Source organism: Lagopus muta, chromosome 4 (genome assembly GCF_023343835.1).
Source record: "Lagopus muta isolate bLagMut1 chromosome 4, bLagMut1 primary, whole genome shotgun sequence".
In the NCBI taxonomy this organism is placed as follows: domain Eukaryota; kingdom Metazoa; phylum Chordata; class Aves; order Galliformes; family Phasianidae; genus Lagopus; species Lagopus muta.
In genome coordinates, this window is record NC_064436.1 from 28,534,272 (window position 1) to 28,561,953 (window position 27,682).

General features: G+C 41.2%; 1 protein-coding gene across 26 annotated transcripts in view; it reads left to right on the forward strand.

Moving 5' to 3' along the window:
* ADGRL3 (adhesion G protein-coupled receptor L3) overlaps nt 1-27,682 on the forward strand; it is a 492,302-nt gene that overhangs the window by 162,756 nt on the left and 301,864 nt on the right. For all 26 annotated transcript variants that reach the window (XM_048942764.1, XM_048942787.1, XM_048942790.1 and 23 more), the window contains one exon: nt 16,312-16,560. In XM_048942764.1, coding sequence (XP_048798721.1) covers nt 16,506-16,560 — 55 coding nt within the window. In that variant the 5' untranslated portion in view covers nt 16,312-16,505. The remainder of the gene's footprint in view (nt 1-16,311; nt 16,561-27,682) is intronic.

Sequence of the window (27,682 nt, forward strand, 5' to 3'; positions counted from 1 at the left end):
CATTATTACAGTTCAGAATCCAAAAGATTGCTTTATTCTACTTATGTGTGGGGAGGGAATAGTATTTGAATCATGAGATTTCAAGTACAGCTCATTAGTGCAGAGAGGGGATAAAATAAATTGGGGGAGCCATTAACAACAATGATTAAAATTTATCATAGTGGTACTATAATTGGTACCTCGGCTGAGGGAGAAGTGAAGTACTCCAAGCTAGTTGTATTAAGTGTTCATTTCTGAGAGGCTGACAAAGATTTATGGCTTCTTTTCTATAAGTCTCATTTAGTCTTTGTAGCACTACATCTTTTACTGATGCACATAAGAAACAGTTACTGTTAATGGCCAGACCATTTCTGTAAAGGATATGTTTAAAATTTGATTATTGTGGAGGAGAGAGGGGCAGGGAAATGTTATAGATCCTAGGCTACCTTTTGCAAACAATTAATTGTTTTTAGAGGACTTTTATTGCTGCTAGCTCATTACTTATGTTTTCTTTATTTGGTGAATGGTGGCAGCCAAGTTCTTGCCACACTTTTTGGCTTGCTGGGCCACTCTATGGTCCCCTGATGGCTTCAAGATACTCAACTGTAGATGATGAATCTTTCCCAAACCATTATTCCTCTTTGCTTATGCACACACACACAACTAGCCTAAGAGCCATGTTGTCAATTGAACAGCCTCTTGGTATATCAGATAACTCCTGAAGCGAGATCTGAAAGAAACATTGCAGTGACTGAGTCTCCTCTCCTGGATGGCTGGGGCCCCCCAGCAGCCCTTATTTTTACTGAGGGACATCAGTGGAGACGAGTGTTAGCAGCGTGAGCATGGACTGAGGAAGAGGAGAAGGGTGGGGCCTAGGGCCTCAGGGTCTCCTGCATCACAGCAGACTGTCCCCACACCGGCGCAGCTCAGTGCCACCACAGGGCCATTTTGGGGCTGTGGTCACCAGGGCTCACAGCAGGCTCTAGAGGCAGCTCTGTGAGAGGCACAGAGCTCTGGGTCTGAGGGATTGCTATGAGGTGTGAGAAGGAGGGGAGTTGTTCAGAGGCCACCAAAGTGGAGCCTGAGGTTTGCTTTCAGCCCTGGGAACTCTGTAGGGATGCCTGGGGGAGCTGTGGGGCATAGGCCTTGTGGTAGTCAGCCCCAGATAGGAGGCTTTAGGGCAGGCATACCACCTGGTGCTAGAAGAGCTGCACGGAGTGAGGCTGAGTACTCCAAGGTGGTGCAGGCCTTTCCCTGATAAGGGGAGGGAGCAGTGCTGGCAGTGACAGCCATGGTGGCTGGGCAGCATCTTCCCTGAGAAAGTAGCTTAGAAGGTGCACAGGACCCATGCAGCTGCTTTTTGTCTTCACTGCTGACTTCAAAACACAGCCCAACCTCTGACTTGTTGAAGAAATCCCTTTGGAGGCTGTTGATACCTTGTTGAAGGCTTTCCTCCTCACACAGCCCTCTGTGGAGATATGACCTGATATAGGAAAGCAGTGGTAAGTAGCCCCTCGTGTACCAGCCTTACATTTAATTTTTGTTACCATTATTTTGATTTAAACAACTATAATAAAAATCTTAGCTGTATGCAACTTGCATGTATTTTTTGAGAAGCAGAAGTATGCTTTATCTGTCAGTACATGCTGCGACTGTGGTCTTTGAACTTGTAATCTCCTTAAACATCTCTTGACCTTCGTAGCTGTCTAGCTGGTATTTATTGTTTCAGCGATGTGTTTATCCCAGAGCTCTTTTCTAATCGTGCCCTGATTTTCACCCTGGAACAGGGGGGAGCAGCACAGAGGAGGTGAGGGACAGGAAGGTAAGGGCATCTCCATGTCTTTCACCTGGGTGGGAAGAAAGACATGGATGTGCAAGCTCCCAGCCAAGTCTTTCTGGTGGTTGATGTGCTTTTCTCTCCATAGATGTATATTGAAAAAGCCCATGCATTACTTTTACCCGTTTTTGTCCCCACAGAGCAATGTGTACAGCTTTGGTCATCTGTCTTTCCTGAGTGGGTCTTATGGTGACATTGAGTTAAGGCGTATCAGTTTTTGACTTAACCTTTTCTCTATTTAACAGTAAATACATGTTCTGGAGAGATCTGGGAATAAATTTTTTCAGAGACATGTAAATATCCATTAGCAACTAGTACAATAGTTAACCATAATTCATCAGGCTGCACCCTAATTACTACTGTTTGAAGATCTACTGATGCCTTTATTTAAATATTAAGCTGTATTGTGCATTTGCTTTGTCCACACTCCTACAGTCTCAGCGTTTGTCAGTCAGCTGTAGTGTGTCATGAACCAATCCAAGCAGCTATTCTAAGCTATCTGAGATTGTCATAACTAAGTGCTCAGCCTGATAAATCTGCAGCTGAATCGTTAAAAAATAAATGTTAAAAACCCCATAACATTTTTGCTCTCAGTGTAAGGCATTCTGACAAATGTATAAAGTAGAACATACTGCCAAGGATTTTGTAATTATCTAAGTGCAACTTCAGTTTTTTTGGAAGTATTAATTAGAGGTTTTAGTGTCTTGTTTTCCATTTTGTAAAGTGATAGAGATATTTCAAACTGCAAAGAAAATAATGTAGAAGTATACCTCTACAGAATCGATAGGTTCATATCACTGTTCTTTGGTTAGTGGCTTACCAGTATTGGCCCTGAACAGTATTGATTTGTTTTTTACACTATCACTACAAAATAGCTTTGCTTTGTATCACAGAGATAAAAGTTGCATGTTTCCAGTTTGCAGTGATTTTCATACAGACTCCCCTTGGAATTGTCAGTCTCATGGATGGAATTATTGGTTTTGTGAAGATGAGCTCTCACTTTGTTGGTTATCCTTGCAGTCATTTCATTTCTGCCTCTGATAAGCACACTGCAGTGTTTCTGGTATTCCTATTTCAGGTGTTATTTGGTTAAGACAGAGGGACATGTTTTAACAGTTGGAGCTTGCTGCGTTTCACAGGAATGTCTCCAATTTAATTTACAGCAGTGAGATACACAGATGTTGAAGGGCTGTAGGGAAGGCTTAGTCCTTGTACAGTCTTGGAGCATGGACTGCAGGTTTTTCCTGAAAATATGTATGTGATGAGGGCTTCATTAGGTAAGGTGAATCAGCCTGTTTCACATTCTCGCTTAAACTGAATAAAATCCTGCTGCTGATTGAAAGATTTGTATTTGGAAACAAATCAAAAGTGCTAGCTGTTTTTGCAAGCAGAGGTAAGTAGTGCTGTGGGGAGCAAGGCACAAGGAAGTCTTATGGATCAAAAGTACTATGCCAACTCAGGATTCACCCTTCTTTCTTTTCTCCTTTTTTTCTTTTTTTTTTCCTTTTTTTTTTTTTTTTTTTTTTTCTGACAAACAACCCTGAGGTACAAACTTTAATTTCAGTTCTTTCTGATGTGCACTTCATGCACAGATCTTTACTGTTCACTCGGGCGATGCTGCTGTGCATGATGGAGGAATAATCTAACACTGTCTCTCTCCAGTACCAGTCTTTTGTAGATGAGAATAGCCGGAACCAAATTAGATCAGAGAGAGATCAGTGTAAGAAAACACAAGTTTCACACTGTACTTATTTGAAAATTAAGTATTGGTGCATGAATGTCCAGCCTTTTGGCTTCCCTCAGTTGCGCTGAGTGAGGAGGAATTGTTTGTGGCTCCATCTGCAGAGGTTGTTCTAGAAGTAATGCTTCCTAATTATTTCCGTGGGAACTGCAACAGGTACAGAGAGCACAGTAATACTATTTAATAGAGCAAACTCTCAGCTACAAAACACTCTTTTTCAGTGTGTGACTGTGTTGACCGTTAGCTGTACATTTTTGCCAGCAATGAACAAGAAGCCTGCATGTCATAGCAATCTGCAGTTTAACAGGGAAAGGAATTCATAGAGGTTTCCACACATGATTGCTGTAAAAGGCATTTTGTTGCCTGCTACTGATGTGGGACTGGCCCCTCAGCATAGGTTTGTCATGGATGAAGATTCAACCTCTGCCTTCAGTGGAGTTCTCTTTGTCAGACATTGTTTTCTTTTAGGTATTCCTTTTTTTATTTTTTTTTTTTTTATTTTTTTAGTGGTCAGTTAGGATCACAGAAGATCTTTTCTTTCGGTTTAGATGTATCATTGGGGTCTTTTTCCTTTGGAAGTTAATCTTATGTAAATATAAGGTAAGCAGTGGATGAAAGGATCTTAATGTTAGATTTTTTGCCATGAGTTGGCTCTGTTACATCTGATAGATTTCTCATCACAGGCGATCTGTGTTCTTGCTTGCTCAGATCTGCACTGGTGCCAAGTGCTAAACAATGACACTATATATCTTTCTGCACAATTTGCCAATTTTGGTTACTTTTGAAGCCTGGTGTTCCTGCTTTGCCCTTGTGAATCTCCCTTATAGGGAGAACAAAATGAACAAAGGAGTGATTGCTTTAGCAAAATGTTTAGAGCTGATTTTATTATTTTTTTGTTGGTTTTCCCTTTGTTTTTATAAACTAGAGTACTTACTCCTCTTACAGTAAAATAAGTCAAAGTAAAGATGTAGTAAAAAGAAATTGTTTGTTGTTTACTGTGAATGGCTTTTTGGATAATTGAATGAAATACTTTACTGCAGTTCCTCTTCCAGCCATGACCTTAAATAACAAAGATTTTACTTGCTGCTTGCTCTGCTTAGGGTGACATTTTCAAAGGCCCTCTCTTGGTTGTGATGCTTCCTACAGTAACCAGTGTGATTTTCCTGGTGATCCCAGATGCTCTAGTATCAGAGCAGTGCTTTTGAAAACATCTCCTGCAATGAATCAGGAATGTGGGCTTCTTTGCATGGGGAGCATTTCAGGAAGCACCAGAATTATCCTCCCCCAGCCACCAACCCATCTTGCATACCAAATATAGCGATATAGCTATGTTTTGTTCTTTATAGAGTCCCTCACAAAATATCACAAGAGACAGACCCATACTTGAGATAAATTATCTTCCCTTATAGTTGCCATAGATATTTAATTTCCTCGTTGGAATCAAATGTGATATCTACAATTAAATGTTTTTCCTGGATGACTGGGACATGTTCCTTTTTTTTTTTCTGGGTAGAAACGCTACATTAAGAGTAAAATCAGAATTGGACTTTCTTAGTTCTATTCAATAAATAAAGGCATTAGTGTAAATTGTACAACTGTTATATTTAGAGTATCTGGAAATGTTACTGCTTACTGTTTTCTTGGAAATAATAGAAACTGTGTAATTAACTTCATTGCTGAGTCCCAGTGGTGCTGCCATTTCATTTCAGTCTGATTGTATCTGATGGTGTTTGATTTTGCTAAACGCCTTGGAGTTACCCACTTACATTTTCTTGATTATTTTAAGTTCAACATATATTTAAACAGAGGGAGTGGTGTAGAAGATTCTTGCCTCAGTTTGGTGACCTGCAAATGAGACCAATGTTGTTGAATATAATCGCTCCAGTTCTGCAATAATTCATCTAAAAGATTAATTTCAGTACCTGGATTTCAGGGGCAGTCAAGTTGGAATTTGCTGGGGAAAAAGGCAAGGAGAGAGTTGCAGTTAAAAGTATTCCTCTAAAAACTAAGAACACGAACAGTAGAAGTTTAAGGAAACATAGTTTGTGGATCACATGGTAAGTTTTATAGCTCTGTTAGTGTACGTAGTGCTGTAAATCTGAGTATTGTGGAACAAAAGTATACTGAGTATACTAGTGAGTTTCTTGTTCTTTTTTTTTTTTTAATCTTATATTACATCATTTTCTGAAAAACAAAAACCAATTAAAAAACAAAACAAACAAAAAAACCCACCACCACCACAACGCAAAAACAACAACAAAAGGTGAGATTGGAACCCAACCTTCTGTAGTCAGAACCACCTTCAGTTCCCTCCTGAATCTCTTAGAGGCTGATACTCTGTAATAGGCCATAAAGAAATATGTGTCATTTGAGGTTTATTGAGGCAGGCAGATTTTCAGATCGACCAATTTCCCAACAGGTGTATTTTCTCCTTTTGGTCAGTTCCTGCTGATCTTCAGCTATGAGGCATGAAAATAGGGCAAATGTTTCACATTCCTTACACTGTTGCCCAGGACAGTTCTCTGAAAAAGCACGTTCGCCCTGATTGTCCTAGCAGTTAATTTCTGCAAGAAAGCACTCAAGGAATTAATTAATTTTAGCCTTTCACCCACCCAAACGTTTAATTGTTTGGACACTTTATAGTAGCCTTTAAAAAGGATGTCTGCATGCCGGAGGTACTTTCTTGCAAAGGAAAAGAAACTGCGTTGGCTCTAAAAATACCTTTTGTGGGAATGGGAGGGCTGCCCCTTCGGCAGCAGGACTGGCCGCCACATGCTTCCTCATAACTGAAAGGCACGATGAGAGAGCCGAGACTTCAGCTGGAAGTTTCTGGTGAAGTTCCAACCATGTTTAAAAGTTCTGTTTAGTTAAGATCCCTCTTGTAATTTCAGCTGGAAATATCTGGCCTTTGTTTTACTTCAAAAGGGGAAAGAGAAGTGTATGTGATCCATATTATATAAATACTTCATCCATTGAGAGTTCCTGGTATAAAATGTTTCCTTTGTAGTACCAAGAGAAACTTGGGCTTTCAGCTGTAGCACAGTGGCCCCTTGTGACTGTAAATCACCGTCTTCATAGGATGATAGGTGATGCTCCCTGTTACAGAGGGACCATAGAAGGTGCAGTCTGTGAGTCTGGTGTGGAGATTGGACTGCTGGCTTAGGGTGTCACTGGAAGACCTTCGCGCACAGCTGAGCCCTTGCTCTTTCATCAGATGAGGTTAGCAACATTTGGTACAGCGTTGGCAATAAATATTTTAATCGAAGGTATGTTTGGGTTTGGTAGCCTGTCACTGGGAAGAGCTATTTCTTCGGGAGCTAAAAAAAAATGCTAAATATTTACCACGTGTTATCCAGGTCTGCTTGAAATAGTCTGCTTAGCTTGGCTTCAGAGTTATAGAACGGCACATATGGCAACCACAGCCTTTACCTCTACGCCTCTGTTTTCTGCTAAATTGGCAGCGTGATATGTTTCTCCCACCCTTTGTTGATTGGATAATGCGAGGGAGGAAAGAAGAAGGGAGACGAAAGCTGTGTTTTGCTGTGAGAATGCCCAGGACCTTTCAAAACTAGACTTTGGGTTAGATGGTGACCTCTGTTAGCAAAATACAAATAATAATTAAAAAGTGTCTGTGTGGCAAATGAGTACAGTGATTAAACCTTTTTCTTTCTTTCTTTCTTTCATAGATCAAAGGGGCTAGACTGTTGATTAATGTGTAACAGAAGTCATTAACGCGGTAAAACATCTTTGTTATTACTACACAAATTTTTGCTTTAGGGAGCTGTAGATGCCTGTAGTCCTGATATTTGGCCTATTTGCCCTTCTATTATTCCAGTGTATGTAGCTCACTGCAAAATATCACATCTGGAAATGTAGATGCAACGTTTATTCTGCTGCACACATCTCTTTCCCTTACTATTTCTGACACAGAGCTCTTCTGCCTTACCGCCTTGCTCCCTTTTGGTCTAAGGGCTGCCTTTGCCTTGCGTGTCTGTCCTCTACTGCAGCAAGTGCTGTTTGTTTTTCTCCTAGCAACCAGACTGCTCTATTGTCTTGGGGTCTAAGAAGAGAGTTTTGTTTTATTATTTTTTCTACCACGAGGTATGAATGCTTAAGGCTGATCATCTGTTTCGAGTATTGTTTCTCCCTAATATATGTGTTTGAGAGTGCCCCCCAATAAGGAACAAAGAAGTAAAATCTAACTGAGGCTTCTTCTAGGTGGTAAGGTCAGGAGATTTTGTAGATCTTGCTCCTATCCAAGCTGTTCCTTAATTTTCATCATTTACCTGAATAATACAACCCTCCTAATATTTTCCAAGCCACTTACACTTAAGTAATCACTTACCTTCAACATAAAGCTCATTGATTTTATTTCTCATTGGAAACATCAGTACTAGCAAATATGATCCTATTGGCTTACAGTCTATTAGAAATAAAATTACATTAAATGTCTTGTGGGGTGTGAAGAGGTTAAGTCAAGGAGAGTCGTCCGAGAAAGTCATCCCGGTGTAAAACATAAATCTGTTTTATATTTAAACTACGTGTCACCCACCAGCCAAAAATAGCAATGATCATTAAAACCCAATTTGCTGCTAAACATTAATAGACATTTATTACATCATAACAGATCTGAAAGACAATTAAACTTAACTTTTTCCTAGATAACTTTCTCCTAAAAAAATGTGTTATTCATCTGGCTTTTGCCGTTAATTCGTCAGTGATTTTTCCTTTAATTTGGTAAGGTGCACATGCACACAATTGTGCATATAGGTGATCTCATTGTTGCTCTGATTCTTTCAACAACAGTATCATTTTAAATGGGAAAAGCAATTAACCTTGGTAATACCACCTGTTAATTTCCTAATCAGCACAAAAGTGAAGAAAATTACATTTTCTGTGTGCTAAACAGGAAATATCTGTTGCCATCCATTTGAGAAAGAAATAGTAAGCCGGAGCAGAACATGAAGGCACAGTAAATGTGCATTACATGTAGGAGATGGATCACAGCTTTGGTGCTGTTTTCAGAGCAGCTGCTCAGGCAAGTGCTACTCTTCCCATTTGGTTACTGAATGAAATTGTACAATGCAAGTAGTAACCAGAGCCAGGGTCATTTGCAGTAAATGCAGCACTGTCAGAAGTTTTGCTTCCTGTGACAAATCCAGTTTTAACCCTGATATTTTGGTTCATGTTCTTCAGGCTTGGCTGGCCCTTGCTACTGTGGACCCTATGCGCTAAGCCATTGCAGGGGCCAGGCTGCCTGTTGCAGCTCTGCTTTATTCAGTTCTCTATTGTTGTTAGTGCCTTTACTTTGCTGTTTAACCTTCATGCCCCAGAGGAGAGTTAGGGGGCCAGCTGGACTGTGAAGGAGACCACCAAGAGATAGATACAAGGCTCTTTCCGCCTTTTCCAGACTGTATGTCCCACAAAAAAGTTCAGCTGCTGTCATTTCAAGTAAGAAGCTGTCTTTATTATTTGCCACTTTCTTTGCCCCATCCCGGGAGGCATTGAAGACCAGGCTGGATGTGGCTCTGGGAAGCCTGGTGTAGTGGTTTGTGACCATGCATATAGCAGGAGGGTTGAAACTAGATGATCTTGTGGTCCTTTTCAGTCCAGGCCATTCTATGATATGTGTGCACCGTCTTGTGGATCCTAGCTGATGTAGATACCCACCTACGCCCCCAGCCTTTGTGTTGCTCTGGAAAATGAGAAGTGGCCCCCACTTGCCCATCCTTTTCCTGATATGGAAACCCACTCCAAAATCCCTGTCATCTTGGAGCTTCAGAGCTGTGGTGGCAAGTGGCACTGAACCCTTTTTTTCTTTCTTTATAGTTGCAATTGCTGGGTGGTTTTGGTCAGTGCAAGTTAGGGAGATCCCTTGTCCTCAGTAAGAGGACAAGAGAAAGTTAAAGGGAAGGTGATGGAGGTAGAGGGGTATCTGCAACAGAGCTGAGAAAAGGATATTGAAAATTATTTTAAAGGTTACATCCAGGGGCATTGGGATGTATACTTTCTCCGGCTTCAGTATAGCTCTTCACTTAAAGATGTGTTATTTAAACTCTTATGTAGTCTTCCCTGATTCTTTTTGGCTAATTTATTCCTGGGAGGCTATCAGTTTCACGGCCTAAAGCAAGACAGCAAGACTTTATGCAGAATCTGTGCCATCACAGTTCTAGTGATGATAAGATGCTTGAATAAAACAGGCCGGTATGTATGGGAGGGGTGTTGCCTCAAAAAAAGAGCTCTGATGATGGTAACAAATGGAAGATAAAGTTGCGCTGACCCAGGAGGCAAGCTTGTCTGTTTGCATTGCATGCCCAACGCATATTTTATTTGTCACAGAAGAATTGCCAGAAGTTCTGGGATGTACAGATCAACACTGAGAGTGTTGTCTTATCAGAACTTTCAATGTCATGAATCATTCATAGGTAAAAAAAGAAATGAGATTTGATTATTAAAAGTTGTATGAATTTTAAATCTGACAATAATGTTGAGCTGTGTTCTTTTTCGTCTGGTTTACTGAACCTCTTAGCTACACTTGAGTCCTCTTTTTCAGCTTTTCTCTATAATGAGAAACTTACTTGAAAAGAGCTGAAACTTTGTTCCAAGGAGTTTTCACGTACAGTCATGCAGTGTGTATGGTAACTGTTGAGTCATGGCCTGAACCACTGATTGAGCACCTGGGGAAAGGATCCTGGGAGCACAGGTGAAGGGAATTCAGCTGTGTGACTGGAAGGGGTGCAGCCTGGCTGCACCTCTCTTAGACCTCATTTAAGGGCTGACTGCCACAGGGGAAAAATTTCTGGTTGGAGATCCCTTGTGGAGTTTTTCCTGCGAGCCTAGATCTCTGGAGACAGGTGAGCACTTTTCCTTTGTAATACAGTTTCACTTGTGCTAGTCCCTTTGCTGTTATACTCCTCTATTGCCTGTGTTAGTCTTTCCAATCGGTAACTTTTGGCACTCTGTAAGGAGTCCTTAGCTGCGCATTGCTGCTTCTCCCAAAAGATGTACTACAACCTTGTAGGTTTAAGATGGCAAATTACGTAGGTACGATACATTTTTGAGAAGGATCTTAATTCCCCCCTCCTTTCTGTAGAAAAAAGGAAGCATTTTTGGGTCATACTGGTGGTAATAATGGTGTTGAATAATGTAATTGAGTTTTTTCAGGTGGTCATAAGCTGATGATGCTGGGCAGCCTGTGCTAAAAACTTCATAGTTGTTCTCAAAGCTGATATGTTTTTTTGTTCCTTGCTGATGGAGTTGCAGATGGGTGGATGTGCTTCTTGCGAGCCATGAGCTGCTGTTGCAGGCAGTGCTTAACCAGGGAGAGTTATAAAGCTTTTTCTTCTGTCAGTTTTTGGAATACCTGCTGCTCTGGGGGCAGTAAAGCAATACAAATACTTGCATATTTTATCACCTATGCAAATGATGCTCAATACCTTCTGAATTTTGCAAGTGATGTTGTGTATTTGCAAACATGAGGGAATGCTGTGAGTATTGTACCTTCCTCTCCTAAGTTTTCAATGAAGGATGTTGCAGAGGATAACCAGCAGGCACATAGGGAAAGTACTCGGCAGTTGTGCAATTTGGACGTACAATTCAGTACAATTTTATAAGCTTCATGTTTCCAAGACGCTTACTTTTCTCTCTGTTCCTTCCCCCATATCTTTTACTGCATTGTGACAGGGCAGGTGAGAAGCTTCACTTTTAGTTTGATTACCATTTTCTTCTGAAACTGCTTCGGTGCTGAATCAAGTGGGAAAACTAACAAGCAGCTGATAGCCGAAAATCCCCCTTTGACCTTTGGAAGAGAACAAACGCCTCCATTTCATCCACGTGTGAGGGGAATAAAGCAACGACACACCACTGCTAGATTTAGGTGGTCTGTATTTGGGTGTGCTCTTACCAAAGGCAAGATTAATCTGAAATTTGTTAACTCACTTAATGCTTGAGTTATTCTGCAGTGCATCCCATAGTACTTCTAAAGAGTTCTTTGTGACTTTGAATTGTAGTCTCAACAGGTGGTCAGTAAGGCTGAGTATGAGCTGGGAGCAGATCTTCTTGGGGTGTGTGAGTAGTGCTGCAGTGATATTTGAGAATCTGGAATGAATGGGAGCTGTTAGTACATGGTGTTATTCTTGCTTTTAAGGTTTTTAAAGTAAGTTCTCAAAGTGCTACGTAAGGTATAACAAAGGTGTAAAGGGCAGAATGCCTTTAGGTTTTCTTTCTCCTGTTTTTTGTTGTTGTTTGTTTGTTTTGTTTTGTGTGTGGTGTGTTTTTTTTTTTTCTTTTTTTTTTTTTTTTTCCTTCTGTGGCCAAATACAAACACATGGAGGTTTACAGACAATTTGGAGTGGCTAGGAATCAAAGAATCTTAGAATGGCCTGGGTTGAAAAGGACCACAATGATCATCTGGTTTCAACCGCCCAGCTATGTGCAGGGTCACCAACCACTAGATCAGGCTATCTAGAGAAGGAGTGGTTCCACTGAAATGCCACAATGCAGCCTTCTGCTGCCCTGCTTCCAAGGCTTTGTACCATCCCCAGTGCTTGTATGACCATTACCTCGTAGGCTGTGTTGCTGTCACTGCAGAGTGACCATGGAGCCCTGTGCTGAGTTGAGAGAAGGGATGAAAATGAGAAGAGATGGGCAGGGCAAAACTTTTCTTTTTTGTAGTGATGCAAAAAAGTAAATAATAATAATAAAAAAAAATAATTCAAGAGGTGCTTTCTGATAACTCATGGCTAAATGTGTTGCAGCAATTCTTTAGTTCAGTCATTCATAATGGGAACAGCAATGCAGGACATTCTTTCTCTTGTTTGTTGTTGCTTTTTTTTTACCCTTAAATTCCATTTAATGGAAGAATTTGAAGAGATTGCATATTTTCATTCTGAAAATGATTTCTCATACAAATTGCTGTGCAAGAAGTAGATGCTGAAATGGGAGAATTGCATCTTTGGTTCCAATTTGGCCCATTGGCTTCGAAGAGTTTATTACTTCCAAGCTTTTGTTCTTGCGGTTTTAATCAATATTTGTTTGAAACATCATACTTATTTTTTATGTAGTAAGCAACTTATGCTAAATAAGGAGATAAGCATAGGAATCTTTTCTATTAAGGAATATAAAGCAATCCTTGTATTGCTGACTTGTAATTTCAAGTTAGTTTTACTATACGCATTTTCAGGGGAGGAGAGAAAGTAGTGAAGAAGCATAACCAGGCAAGAAAAGCAGGATGTTTCTGCCTGGCATTTGCTACTGAATGTCATTGGAAACACTTGTGCCTGTCCAATATTCATACCATGGTGGGTTAGAAAATGCCAGGTGTCAGAGGAGGGCAGGCAGGCTTTGCCCGGTAAGAAGGGGAGCATCCTGCTTGGTATGGGCGCAAATGATCACGTTTGGTTAAAGGCAGAAATGAGGTGGACTTATGACAGGTTTGGCTTGTGCTACTCTAAATTCTACTTCATGCTGTTTGTTCACACAGGAGGTGAACTGGTTTCCTTATCTTTTTCACCCTGTCTGCACGCCATCAGGAGATGGGCTCAGAAAACGCTCCCTGTGCTGATTCACATCAACTGTCAAAGCAGAGAGTTTTGAGTAGATGTTGAATTAGCATATACGTAATATCCTTTCAGGAAGGCATGCCTTTATAAATACCTCATTGCACATCTACACTGCAAGGCTGCAGTTTCCTTTGGCTCTCTTCTATCTTGTCAGTACCACTTTAAGTTGGATTTTAAGAACTGCCAGCATGCAAATCAGGTTTGGGTGATGCTTGGCAGCAGCCCAGGCCATGAGGCTATCAGGGGCAGCCCTATGGGCAGCAAGGTCACCGAGTAGAGGAACTTCCTTGTAAATTAATGCATACCATGTCATCTTCATCATTCAAATCCGAATCCCTTAGGCCAGGTGTAACCCTTAGCTTTCTTGCTGTGATAGTATATCCCCTTTTTGCATCAATAAATGTAACAGCACTCAAAAGTTAACATCTGTATGCTCTAGTTTCTCTCTTTGGCTGTACTTTTACCTGGAGGTAATCCAAAGATGAAGTGAATTTTGTTTTGCGGGCCTCTTCCTGCATCTCATAAATGCTGCTTGAGAGGGTTGTGTGACCATTAAGAAAAGGATTGCTCCACTCATTTCTTATCTCGCTGTTCTTCAGGCATCCAGCTCACAGACACAGTACGATTATTTGATCATACAAACGAAGTACGAAACCAGCCAGAGCTGGGTAGCACTACGCGTTTGGTTTGTGTTTTCTATGTTATTAAACAACTTCAGCACTTCTCTGTGCACGCTGAGGGTTCATTAGGCTCCGCATCATGCAAGAATCTGAAGAGTTTGAAGAAGTCTCTGCAGGAGCAGACTTAAGGGCAAGGTTGTGCCCACCACTGATGCTTCTTGAGTCTCAGCCCATGAGGCCACAGAAAAAAAAAAAATAATCCTATCGTGTAGGGGAGTACAGGCAGACAGATAAAAAGTATTTGAAAGGCTACTGTGTAAATATTTATTGACAATTATCCTTTCTCTGCGATAGGTGTCATAAATCATTTGCGACTTCTGGAGTTTATACCCAAAAGGTTTTTAGTGCACTGTCATGTTATCTCTTTCTGACAGGTTTAGATTCTCCAGAACTTGAATTGGCTTAAACAAATAAAAATTAGAAAGCAAACCCCACCCCTTCACTCCCTGACTGAGCTTTTTCCTTCATGGCAATGTACCTGGTTGCTTCCTCTGTTTTTGTGTGTACCTTTTCAATTTTTGTAGCACAAAAAGTTTCTTCCTTTTATAAACTCTTTATGATGCTGTAGAGAAGACACACGTAAGGCCAGCAGGGTAGTTGGATGTGTACTGGTAGCTTTCTAAAATTCAAATGGGAAACTTGATCGGTATTTCAAAAAATATGATTTAAAATATTTGTGAGCCTTTTCGAAAGCAGGCTTTAAATGTTATTAGTGGCTAGCATCCTAGCTTGAGCCATGATTTAATTTCTTGCTCGCATGTGAAGAAGCCATTTGCCTTCCTCTTGCCCTTGGACTTTTTAATCACCACAGTTAGAGCCGAGAAATCTTCAGACCCTAAATGCTTTATTTAAGCGAACAAATTGCAGGGGTAGACTGGTGAGAGAGAAGAGCGAGAGAACAAAATCTTGGCAGAGCAAGCAGCTATACTTATCAGAAAAAAATGCAGCTTCCTTATAGGCTTTGGTTCTGAACAATGTGAGGTTTGATTTAGTTGATCAGCAAAGAGACGAGGCCAAACAAAGGCCACTTTGTCATGCCTGAATTTCAGAAATATATCCACATCACAATGGCATGCAGTGCAGTTTTTCATATGTTTTTTTGGCTGAAACTGGGTTTTGGGATAGGAACACAAGTTGGCAAAAACAGCTTCCTTGGTCAGAGAAGAATGACTTCTGTTGATCAGAGATTTTTTGGAGAGATTTTTAATTAGACCAATGCTGTGAAGGCTGCAGAGCCAAGGGAGTTCAAAACAGATATGTAAAGTACTTTACAGTTCCTCATATTTTATCATCATTTCAAAGTCAGCAGGGAGCTAAGCCTCAAAATGATGCTATGGCTTAACTCTGTATAGTTGTTTTATTCCTGCCAAGCTTGAGTCACTGTAGCCACCTAGCCCCTTCATAAGAGATTAAAATGACGGAAAGATGGAATCATTTCTGCAATTATATGAGTGAATGTTTCTATTTGAGCATGGGCTTCAATTTCCCTGTGTTTCCCTGTAAGAGTGTGGGATGGATAGACCATTTTTTAAATTCCACAATGTATAGCTGTGGAGCTTGAGTAGACATAAGTGACTGAGTCTCAGGCAGTCACCACAGGTGGGAGCTACATGGTAAGGGGGACTTTAGTCTCTGCTTGGGTTCAAAGCCTGGTCCAGATTTGATGCTAAGAGCGTTATCAGGTACTGAAATGCGTTGCCCGGGGAAGTGTTAGATTCACCATCCCTGGAGGTATTTAAGATACACATGGACGGGACATCTGGGGACATGGTTTAGTGATGGGACTTGGTAGTCATCTTGGTGGTTGGAATTGAATGACCTTGATGGTCCATTTCAACGTAGGTGATTCTGTGGTTGCATGAGTGGAAGCACTGCACTTTCCATGCTTTCTTGCACATATGGCATAGACCAAACAGTGAACTTACACCTGCAGTTTGTTGATTTGCCATCATGCTGGCCAATATGCTCTTTCAGGAGCTAACTTCTACTAACAGGCCCTGAGCCTGAGGGTTTGGGGTAGAAAAGAGGTATCTGGAATAGAAATTTATTTCTGTGCAAGAGATCAGCATAGAACCTAGGCACTGGTTAAATCCATTTCAGCAATGGAATTTCTGTCATCTTCTGATGTATAAATACCCAAATGTTTCCAAGGGAGTTACAGGCTGTTTTAGAACTCCTGTGTATGTAGATTTTAGTGCAAAGCATATGGACTTGCTTTTTCCAGTCACCTTTCAAGTCTGTGGACTCCCTGGGCCCATGGGCATTGTGTTCAAGACTTCTATCTTAATCCCTGTTTTGAGAGAGGAAGTGGAGCATTAGCGATGCACAAACTGACTCTGCATGGAGACAAGTTTTAATTCCTGTTGTACATAAAAAACATCTGAAGGGCAGGGGGGTAGATATGCTTGCCTTTGCAGCTGTTGGCAGCAGAGAAATGCAGCAAGACTTGATTGAAAACACCTATCTTAGTGTTTTACTAACTGCATTTTTTTTTTTTTCCATTCTTGTTTCTAGGTCACAGATTCTGGATACTGGCTGTGGGATTTTTTTATTATTATTTTTATTATTTTTGATTGGCTTTTTCTCCCTTCTTGGATGTGAGTTGAAGGCCAACAGCTGAAGTGTTGAAAACCAGTGCAGAAGGACACTCACCTTGTTTTGTTTGAACCCTTGTTTGCTGGGATACTTTCAAGCCCTCCTTCACAGTCATGTGGTCATCACAGCTGCTGTTCTTCACAATGCTCTTAACACCGTTAGCCCATGGTGAGTGAGGGATGGGGGAATGTGACTGTGGGAAGGGAAGGAGAATGGAAAATTGCCAAGACGTTGTCTCTTCTGCCTAATGCTTGTGGTTTTTTTCCAGGGTCTTGATTTCTTTCCCCACTTCCCACCCAGGTCTTTGAGTTCTTGTGTTACTGTGTGACTAATTAAGTCATGAAACAAAGAACTTTGGTCAAATAACTATTTCTCTTACAAAGTTTAGTTACTGTGTTAAGGCTGACTTTCATCCTAATGCCCTAGCCTACTCTGTTGGCTATGCTGTTGGCTGTATATCACTGGAATTGTCGCTCCTGCCCTCTCTGTGAAGATGACTTCTTTTGTGAATGCTATTCAGTAGAATTTTGTGTATCCCCCTTCAGCCACAGCTCCATAGAACATAGGATCTTACTCACTGTCATGATATATCATGATTTCAAGCACCACAGTGCACATTTTCATGCACTCCTATACCCAATGTGACCCTGAGTCTGGAAGAACCTAAACCAGTATATTTGTCTTTAGCTTGGCACACTGCGTAACCCACCTGGCAACAAGAGGTCATCAGCTGTAGCACCATGCTGATGCAAGTAGGCAGTATGTGAGAGATGAGCTAATGTTATCAGACATCACTGCTGTGCTGTGGGGATGTATTAGCTTCAGAGTCTGTGTGCAGCACACTATTGCCTACAGTGTCCATTATGTTTTCTTAAGTGGAAAAATTTGGTCTTTTTATTAGCCATGAAAATTGAAATCTGACACATTTAATTCTTAGAGATAAGACTTCAAGAAGTAAATTGCTAGATTTCTGAAGAGCCAGAAGGGTTCGGGAGCTCCTGTTCTCAGTAATGGTTGCTAAATTATGAGGGCTGAGCTCTGAAAGATTTGGCTGCTCCCTGATGCCCCAATGAAACATGAGCTTTGAGAATCCTATTTTAATTGCAGGTCTGTGGGAGCCTGTTTGTAAATGAGATGACTCCCTTCGTGGATCTTGTGCACCTCTGCTTTGAAAATACTCCAGTCTTTTTGTGCTTAGCATCCAGTGCGTGTGTGCTAAGACTCAAGTGAAATTTTACAGCAGAGGAAAAAAAAAAGAAAAGAAAAAAATTGCATGTATGAATGTATCTATTTCTGGAGCATGGCCTGTCTGCTTATATCACTTATAACACTTTTGTGCACAAAGGTTATCTCTACTATCGTTCCTTAAGCAAAGCTCCTCACTAACTTGAAAATTAGAATGAAAAATTAAACTGAGCAAACCAATTGGGGTGGAATGGAAAGAGCTATTAGGAGAAGGTGCTCTCCATTCTTCTCTTGGAAAGTTAACTGGTGAATGTTTTGTGAATCTTTATAATGGAACAATATTAACAGTTGAACAGTTGACAATTTGAATATGCCTCTGGCAGTCCTGTTTTTAATTCACGGTGCCACTGCTGCTGGAAAATCCTGCATGATAGTCTCTGTAAATAAAAATGTATGAAAATGTCACAAGTATCTTAAGAGTCACATGGTGCTAAAGGCAAGCAAACATTGCAGATGTAGAAACTAGATGCCTGAAAAAATGTCGGCAGCGGTACCCTTTATGCTTTTTTACAGAGTAGGTGCCTGGGGTGGCTGCTATGTGTGTTCTTAGTCAGTGGTGGTAAATCTGACCCTTATGTTATCTCATCCCTGTAAATCACTAGTAAGAGTGTAGCAGAGGCTTCCAGCAATTTTTGAGCAGTTGAGAGTGAAGACCTTTGCTCTCGGAATCGAATCTGTCTCTCCTTCTTTTATTGACCAAGATGTGGTTACCATCCCTAAACTTTTTTGTGCTGCTTTTCTTGGAGGAAGTGAGTAGAATATCTGATTATTCAGGTATGGTACACTTCTGATGCTAAACAAAGGGAGAAAACTGCAGTGTAGTTGTGTCATGTAGTAAGATTATGTTTGGTATCAGCTTCACTGAACAGACTGAACATTCAGTCTCCTGTGAGGGATGAGGAACGTGCATGTTACAGTGAGAGTGGTACCAGAGGTTGGAAAACATAGGCTGGCAGCACTTCCAAGGCTTTGAAATTAGACACAAAGTGTATGATGGCTTTAAGGTACTCTTGCTTGCTGCCTCTCATCCTGTAAATGCTCCCAAAATGCTGCCTGAAGTGGATGGCAAGGCAGTATCAGTGCAGTTTCTCCTGCTGTAGCCTTAAGGCAGTATGCATGGGTTTAAACACATGCCACAACTTACCTTGCATATAAAGATTGCTTAATTTTAATTAATTTTAATTGCTTAATTTTTCCCTTCTAATAATCCACTCTTATTATACATAGAAAGATTTTGTATTTTGTTTAACAGGATTCTAACAGGAACTGTAACTGTTCTTTTCCTGAAGTGATTACCAGAGTAGATACAAACTGCTTTTGTAGTTCATGGCTTGCTACATCTCTTGGGCTGTTTGAGTTTCCCAGTGCAGCCTGTTCATCTGTAAAGGTAGTTATGTGCTCAGTCTCTTAGTCTGATGATTCCATGCATTTGTTTATTTAGGGCTTTGTTTTGTTTGGGAGTTTGTGTGTCTTTTTTAGCCAACAGTTTTTTGGGGAGTATACTGTGACTTGGGTTACAGTGAAAAGTATGGAATTGATGACTATTTGACTTAAGCCATCAGGAGGATAAGCAGTTTTTCAGCATACTGCCCTGCTTCACTCTTGTCTTGTTCTGCAGAGGTAATGAAAGAGGAACAAGCCTTGAATTTTTGTAGTTTCTTGGTGATGGTGTTAATCTGAAAAGCGTGGGTGCTGTGATGTGCCCAGATTTACTCTGAATCATAGTTCATAAACAGCTGAGTCCATGCGTCCTTAAGATCGGTAGCTTCCTTTACTGTTGCTGCGCATTTTGACTGAAAATAGCTTTTTGTAGATGGGCCAGTGCAAAGGCCCCAGGAATCCATCTTTTAAGCTCCAACAAAGCCTGTCAACTCATCTGTTGGATAAAATGAAACCTGTTATTAAAAAGAACTAGACAATTAGATTAAAAACAACAAAGCCAGGAATAAAAATAAAAATAAGCCCACTGGCACCAGAAGCAACAACAAAAACACAAAAAAACAACCAACAAGTAGAAAAGGCTCTGCAGCATGCTGAACTTTTGCACTCCCTAATTCCCTTCTGCCCAATTGAAGGCTGCTTCTAAAGCATCCAAAAACCTGGGCTCTCACAAAAGTTCTGCTTGGCTTGCATCCCCCTCATGCGCACCTGAACACGCTCATCCTCTTTGCTTGCCATGTGTGGATTTCCCACAGGCATTTTCTGGAATGAGCAGCTGTTCTCATCTCCTTTAGCCTTCCTCCCTTTGACCCCAAACAGGGCAGGTTTCTCCTTAACCCACAAATGTGAGTTGTCAAAGTTCACCCGAAATGAGATAGACGTGACATGCAACAGCTCAGCTTGAGAGCTTTGGGAGACATACACCTGCTCTGTCACATTGCTTTCATGTTCGTGTGACTGAGGGCTGGGATTTGGAACTTCCGGGCTGCTGGACAAAAAAAAAGTTACTATAGTGATACAGCTTTGGTGAAATGTTTTGTTTTCCAGCAAGTAACTTAGTTCAGGATTTAAAAGAGTACTGAAGGCCTGTTGTGTCCAGAGGTCTTTTCTCATTGGATTGCTTTATTTTTTTTTGTTAGTTTTAGGGATTATATTGTGTGTGGTTTCTTGATGAACAGGTGCAAGATGCTGTATGTAAGGATCAAAGGATGGCTTTTGGGATCACTCTAATGCTTTAGCTGTCTAATCTGAAATAGAACTATTGCTTATTACTCCAATTGAAGAAATAACTCAAATTACTTGGTTTCTCTTGAGGGTCCTTACAAATGCAGTAAAATCAATGGGCACAACTATCTGCCCACTTCCTCTGCTGCTAAGCTCTTTCCCTGCCAGTGCTTTATGAGAGAGAGCCATCAGCCTCCAGTTTCATGCATAGGCAAAACCCAGTGTCAGTGGTGGGGATTTCAGCTTTTTTAACACTTTGTTAACAAGTTACATGCTTTTCTCTTCAAAGAGAATTAGTTATTAATCTCTTTCTCCACATAAAACTTAGGTTTGGGGGAAGGAATAGAACCATACACTTGTCCAAAGCTAGACGAGACTGAAATGAGAAAAGTTGGGTGATAATCTAACCAAAAGCAAGTATGTTTTTGCAGAACGATCAATACATCTCTGACACTGGTGTGGTTCTGCTGTTACAGCCTGAATAACCACTGCAGTGGTCTCCTGATTGTGGAATAAGATGCAGGTGTAGCTGAGGTTTTTTTAGGTGACTGTGGAGATGGAGTTAAATTCAAGCTGAAGTATTTTCAATTTGGACAAAGTGTGATAAGTCTCAGAGCCTTTATTGTTAGGAAACCTCAGGCCTACTACTAACACTTGACAGCACCCAACTGGCTTGCCTACAGTTGCTGCTGGTCCAACTCTGAATTTCCAAAAAACAAGTTGCCTCTGAGACCTTCTTTATGCAGAGTTGTAGCATAGCTTTGAAGTGACCTTCCTGCATCTAGGATAGATGCCATCTTGTCTCTCCACAGGAGAATTGTTTCACATGGGACTGAAATAATTTGTTTTCAAAAATTCATTTTTTACTTTGCATCTTCTCAAGCCATTGTAGCTGAAAGCAAGAGGGCTTTGTCTGCTGTACTTTTGTGACCCCTCGGTGTCTGTGCAGCACTGTCCCAATATTTCTTGGAGATGCTCATGGTGAGGGGATGGCTGTGTCTTTGCAAGGAAATGGCTCTGGAAGGTCAAACTGATCTCTCTAGGCACAAGCAGGTTGAGATGCTGAGCTGGTTTCTGTGGGAACAGTGAAAATATTTATTACTGAGCAGCACTTGTTGTTGCTTGGTGACAATGATTCTGTTAAAGCAAGCAGCATTATCTTTCTTGGGGGAATATATGATGCTAGCAAGCTGGTCCTTGTGACAGAGTGCTGTTTAATGTGAGCTGAACATTTGCTTCACTACTATTTTAATACGGTGAAAATACTGTCACTACTTAAAATACATACTGTGTATCTTTTATACTTGTACAAGTGTTATGTTAGCTAGTGAATGGTGGGTAATTGCCTTTTACTACAATACTCTCTATTTAGTCAGAATGTAATACAAGAGACATGTTTTATTAGTTGTGAAATAGCCAAGCTGACTTCCAAGCTTCTGCCTAACTTCATTGTTTTAAAAGATTAATCATCCTTGAAATATTTATAATATTTGCTATTCCTGGCAATTTGTATTACCTGCAGCAGTGCCACCTTTTCTGTATTGGAACAAGTGGTTGGGGAAGGCTTTTCCTGATAAAAGGAGGTGGCTTTTCTGTGTGTGTACTGGCATGCTTTCATTAGCAGCAGTGTAGTAAAGTCAGGACTTAAGTTCTCCATCTGATGACTGACCAATCTATAAGCTGATAGAGGCTGAAATTCAACCTTGCAAAGACTCTGTACACCACTTAATTCCCACTTAAGCCATTAAGTGGTGCAGAGGTCTGTGTGCAGACCCACTTCACCCGTGTCTGAATTTCACACTGAATAAGGAAAGAGATTTTAAGGGGATTTTCTGATAATGTTTTTTTTCTATTTTTTTCTTCGATATTTGACAGATGTGACTGCTTGTAGCATCTTCCTGCCCTAGGGAAGGAAACAAGATCTTTTCCTGCTCTCAGCTGCCATTTGCGGTGCTTGTTACGCACACACCAAATCAATCTGTCTACATGAAGCTGGAGCTACAGGATTGGAACTCTAGAAAAGGGCTAGGTGCCAGGACCCAACTTAATGCTTAGAAGTTACCCTTTCCTGTAACCTTCTGAATATGCATGGCATGGAGCAGTACCTGTGTGTTTCTTTGTGGGGCAGCAGCAGGAAATGCTTTTGCTCCCGCAAAAGTGGAGATTGGTATTGTCCTGCAGGCCTGTTACCTCTGTTGCTTTAACTGTTTCCTGACAAGGCTGCCTTCTGATTGTTAGTGATAACTCTTTGCACTCTGATTTTTGTCACGTTAATTAAGCCATAAGATGTGACAGCATGTGAAATACAGCGCAGTAATTCACGCCCAGCACATTCAGGCACTAAGATGAAGGCCAAATGGCCTCTGTGCAGCTAAGGGTGAATTATTGTACCATAATTTAATTCCCATTATATTTTATTGGGATTATGAAAGCTGTTTTTGTTAGTGAGCTTCGTTAAGAAAAGTTATCTTTCAAAACACGATATTGAAAAGTTCAGCACAGTTCTTGTCACCAAGCACGATGAGGAGCTTTGGGCAATGTGGGAAGGAATTTTGTTGAATCCTGGCATCTGTAGGTGTTTAGACATATTTATGCAGTTATTAGGCCTAGGCAATAAATGGGTGTTGTGCTGCAGAGGTCTGCTGTCTTAAAAACTGACCTAATGCTGACCACTCATTTTGTATTAGCTACCAAGCAGTTGCTATGCAGGATGGCTACGTTAATTCATTTCTGACTTCATCTTGATTTGATCTGGAAACCTTAACTCACAATCGGTCTCTTAAGCCATTTAATCCCTTTCCAGTTTGGGCTGTGCTAATGTGCACGTCAGAAGCTCCTGTTCCTGCTGGCACGCTTCGTTTTGATCCCAGCAAGTACTGAGCGAATGGAGGATGGGCTGCCTGCGGGACAGTGGAGTGGTGGAGAAAGAGAAGTAGGAATGGGCAGCTTCTCCCTTTCCTTGTTGGCTTCCATCTATTGCATTTTTACCTAAATAGGATTATGGAAGTCTATCTGGCTAATTGCTAGTTCTAGCTAATACTTCACTACTACTAAACTGCCTGATAAAGCTTTTCCGTGGCAAGGATGACAGGAAACTATCAGGGGATAGAGAGAGCTTGCTATTCTGGGCTGTGTGCGGGGTTTTGATGGATGAGACTGTGTCAAAAGGATCCTAGCCTTGGTGCTTGGAGAAGTGCAGAACCTGATCACAGTTTCACAGCTATTGTAGCTGTGCAGTGCTGGGGCAGAGCCATTCTTTCCAACAGTGCTAGAACTTGCATTGCATAGGATTTGAATGAACAGAAGCTTGCAGCTGTGCCACATCGTTTTCTGGATGTGAATACTACCACAATTGGGATGTCACTCATGTTTCTTTCTCTAATAACCACAGCTAAGCTTAAACTGCTAGAGCTGGAGAGGGGAAAAAATATTACTTGTCAGGGTGATGTGCCCTTAGTTCTCTCATCCATATAAGCTGGGCATGGTGAAGTACTTGAAGCTGAAATGAGAAAAGAGTGAGAATGGGGAATGAATTATAGGCACCTTCATTCTCACACTTCCTCAGTTGCTGCTAACCTGCTCCCATGCGATCTGGACCAATCTGCTGTTTTCCTCTTCTAGAAAGAACACCTTTGGCCCAGCACGAATAGCAAGCAGAAGCTCTTTATTGCAACTGAAACTGCCGATTCCCTAGAAGAAATCTTTAACATCCATTTTATCTGCTCTGCAGTCCTGTGAATTCTAGAGACGTCTGATGCTTATTACCCTAGGGCACATTCACTGGTGTTCAGTTGGTTCCTTTAGTAATCATGATTTTTTGAATTGGTTATGTTGGTTGGTGATGTGGTTTCATTTGAATTTGGAAGAGGTTTCCTGCTGCTCAGTGAGCAACTCATTTGGGAGAGACGCTCTGGGAAGAAATGAAAAGCATGTCAGAGTTCAGAAGCTTTTCCCCACTTGGAATTTCCTCAGTTTCCAGGAAACTCTTGGTGCTGGCAGAACCATCTCTTTCCTTCATGGACCTACTCCAAGCTGAGGGAGGCTCAGTGGGTTGTCAGCCAGCACCACACAGCTGTTGTAGTCTGCCTATCATGAAGTGTGTAGGACTGGATTGAGAAGCTTGTAGTCGTAGCGCAATATCAAATGCAGACCTTAAACTCAAGGGCTTGTAGTTGCAGTGCAATATCCTTCATTTTTTTTACTTCCTTGAGCTTTGCCATGTTGTGCTGCATTCTGAAATGGTTAAATGTTGGGTGCCTTGTTATGTATCTTGAGCTGCGAGTTTCAGATTTTAAGATTGATGCTCAGATGATACTAAAAATCCTCTCAGGTCAGTCTGTGCATTAGAGTGGTTGGGCAGAATAAGAAGGATGGGATAGATGTACATAGTTTGAGTACTGTCACTCCCTCACATGCCCTAATCTGTAGAAATTGGAGTGCCTGACGGACTGCAGAAGCGCTGTCAAATTGTCCCTTGTTCTGAAATTTCCAGAACACAAAGCTGTAAATAAGTGGCATATTAATGTTGAGGTTTTTAAGGCTTGATTCAAATCCTATGTAAGTTATCAAGGACACGCTTTACTCTTCTGGTGATAGCATGGCTCTTCTTTGCGAGACAGATCCATGGCCAAATCTTACTTATTGCTTAAAACTGTATCTTCTGTGCATATATAATCTGCAGCATGCATTAGGGAGGAATGCCTACTAGGAGTAGCTGCAAGAAACTCCAGGTCTTAGAACTTACTTTTGTGTACTGTGGGTATTTTTGCTTTTATATATTTTTTTCATACTATGTGTACAAATAGACCTATAAAGGGGTGATCCATCTAAACTTGGATTAAACAAGGCACTCTTAGCAAACCTTCATTTTGCTTACATGACTTGAAATCTGGTCCTTCACTAACACTGAAGTTTGTAATCTTATAGTCATGTGTACTTAAAAATCTTACTATTAGTCCTCAGAATTCCCCCAGAGTAACATCTAAGAAATCTAATAATGTTCGGTTGTTTTGCTTAATTTGATTGGGAAAAAGAAATAAATAAATGGGCCTGTTGATCAGAAGCCAAATACATAATGACTTTGTATCGTCAGCAGACACCTGTGAGTCTGCAAGCCATGCTGATGAGAGTGCTTGGAAGCCATGCATTACAGTATCAGACAGCCATCAAAAATAATGTTCTTGCCTAACTTCTGCCTCTGCAAACAGCAGTCATCATGAGGAGCTGGAAGCATGTCTGTACTTTCCGATAGCTACAGTCCTTGTGTCAGGGAATGCCTGAATTCACAGGAGTCTCGGATTAAAGGGGAGGAGAGGAGTAAGATGGAGGCGGTGAGAAGCAAAATGGATGAACTCATTTGTTGTTTGAAGTCCTTGGGGAATGGAATCAAAAATGGAGGCAGGGATCTCATTTAGAAGAAACCCGAGTGATTTAGGCTGTCTTGCTATGTGCCGTGATTTGTAGCAGTGCCAAAAGCTCCCTAGCAGACTTCTGGAGGCAGGGCTAGTCTATTCTGTTGCCTGGCTGGATGTAGATTGATGTTCTGTGCTCTGTCTGCCCCAATAGTGCTGGGTATCCCCATTCACATATATAACATCTGAGTTCTTCCTGCCCATCTCTCACTATGGTGTTTAATTGTGGTCTTTCTCCTCTAGCCAGCCAGCAGATCTCACAAAGCACAATAACTTAATTACTGGGGGTCTGTACCGATTAGCCTTGCATCTTGAGGCTATGCAGACTTTCAGCCCTGGAACATCTGGTGACAGCCTTGTTTCTTGGGGCCCTATCCCTTGTTGAAATACAGACTCTTTCTTTTGGGGTAGTAAATATGTGGCAGATGTGAAATTCTTCAGCTCTTGGGAGTGTGCTGAGATGGTGGACTTCATTATCCCTCATTGTCCAGCTGGCAAAGTGCAATCAAGAATAACTTTTGAGGAGAGCTGGTGTATCCAATATCACTCTGGAACACTATTGCATGAAAAGTTTAAAGAAGAACAAGCTTAGGGCACAAAAATGTTGATACAAGGAGATGGGATTCGTCTAGCTAGCACTCATAAAAATTCAGTGCATTAAAAATTGTAAACTTTGAAGCTGGTGAGAGCAGTGAGGTACAGACCTCTGTGAAAGCAAGACTTGTAGCTACGTGAGATGCCAAGCCTGTTCTAGTACACTTCACCACAGCTTGTGATTTTGATGGTTTGCACTGGGGTATGGCAATCTAAAAATCTCACCAAGGTGGTAACTGCAGAGCTGTCGAATGTTCCTTAGTTTTTCAAATATATTCATTGGCGGTTATACAGTAATAACGCTAATCCAGCACTACATGTGAGGCAAAATGCTCAGAGATGAATAGTAGCCAGATACCTCAGTGGGGAAGGTTGTTAATGCTATCTAGTGCCATGCAGAAATGTTACAGCAAATGTATTCTTTCCGAGGAAGCGTGGGGGAGGGAATATTTGTTTAGAAAGCTGAATAGGTGGCTTTGACAACATACAGAATGTATTTAGATGCGGAGTTTGCTGTGGTGTCTCTGGTGAGTCACAGATCCCACAGCTTTCTGTGGGTGTTTCCTTCTCCTGGTCGGGGTCCTTGTTTGAAATGTGTTTCCCGAGGTGACTGCCTTCCCTCTGCAGGTCCAGAGAGGAGGTGTGGAGTGGGATGCAGCCAATATGTGGAGTGGATTGATTTGGAAGATATTATAGCAGTTACAGTACTGTGCTCTCTATGTGAGACCTCAAAATTAAGTACGAGGTGTTGTGCAAATCAAACGTTTTGCTGAAAGCTTAAACATGATCTCCATGTCTGTGGCTAATCTTTTGGACTTGATCCTTTCAGTAAGCTATGGATATGAAGGTTGTGTATGCAGGCAGTACACATTCCTCAGCCGAGATTTTGATCAAGTTCTGCTTTTAATAGAGATGATAAGAGTTCAAAGGAACGTTCAGGACAAAAACATGTGAAGAAAGTGAATCAACTATGAATGCTATGTGCTTCACGCCAGTGAAATGGTTCTTTTGTGTAGTTAGAGGGAGGGAAGAACTTTTCTCATTATAAACATCCTTAAACAACTTACAGAAATTATAATCAACTTTCCTTTTCTTTCCCTTACTTTCATTCCCTTCCTGCTTCTGAGACAAGGAGAGAGGAACCACCCCCTTAAAATGCTAAACCCAGAAGATCATTTGGTCTGCTGGGAACTGTGACCGTTCCTCAGAGACTGTCTCCAGGGTAACTTTGTTTGTGAGGTCCCAGAGGGATGCTGCCCTTCAGGCTTTGTTCTGAGAAACAAAGCTTTGCCTTTTTGCCCTCAAATACATTGCATTATAATGCTTTGGATATATCTGAGTACTCACTTGAACCCTGCAGAATGCAGGAAACTGTC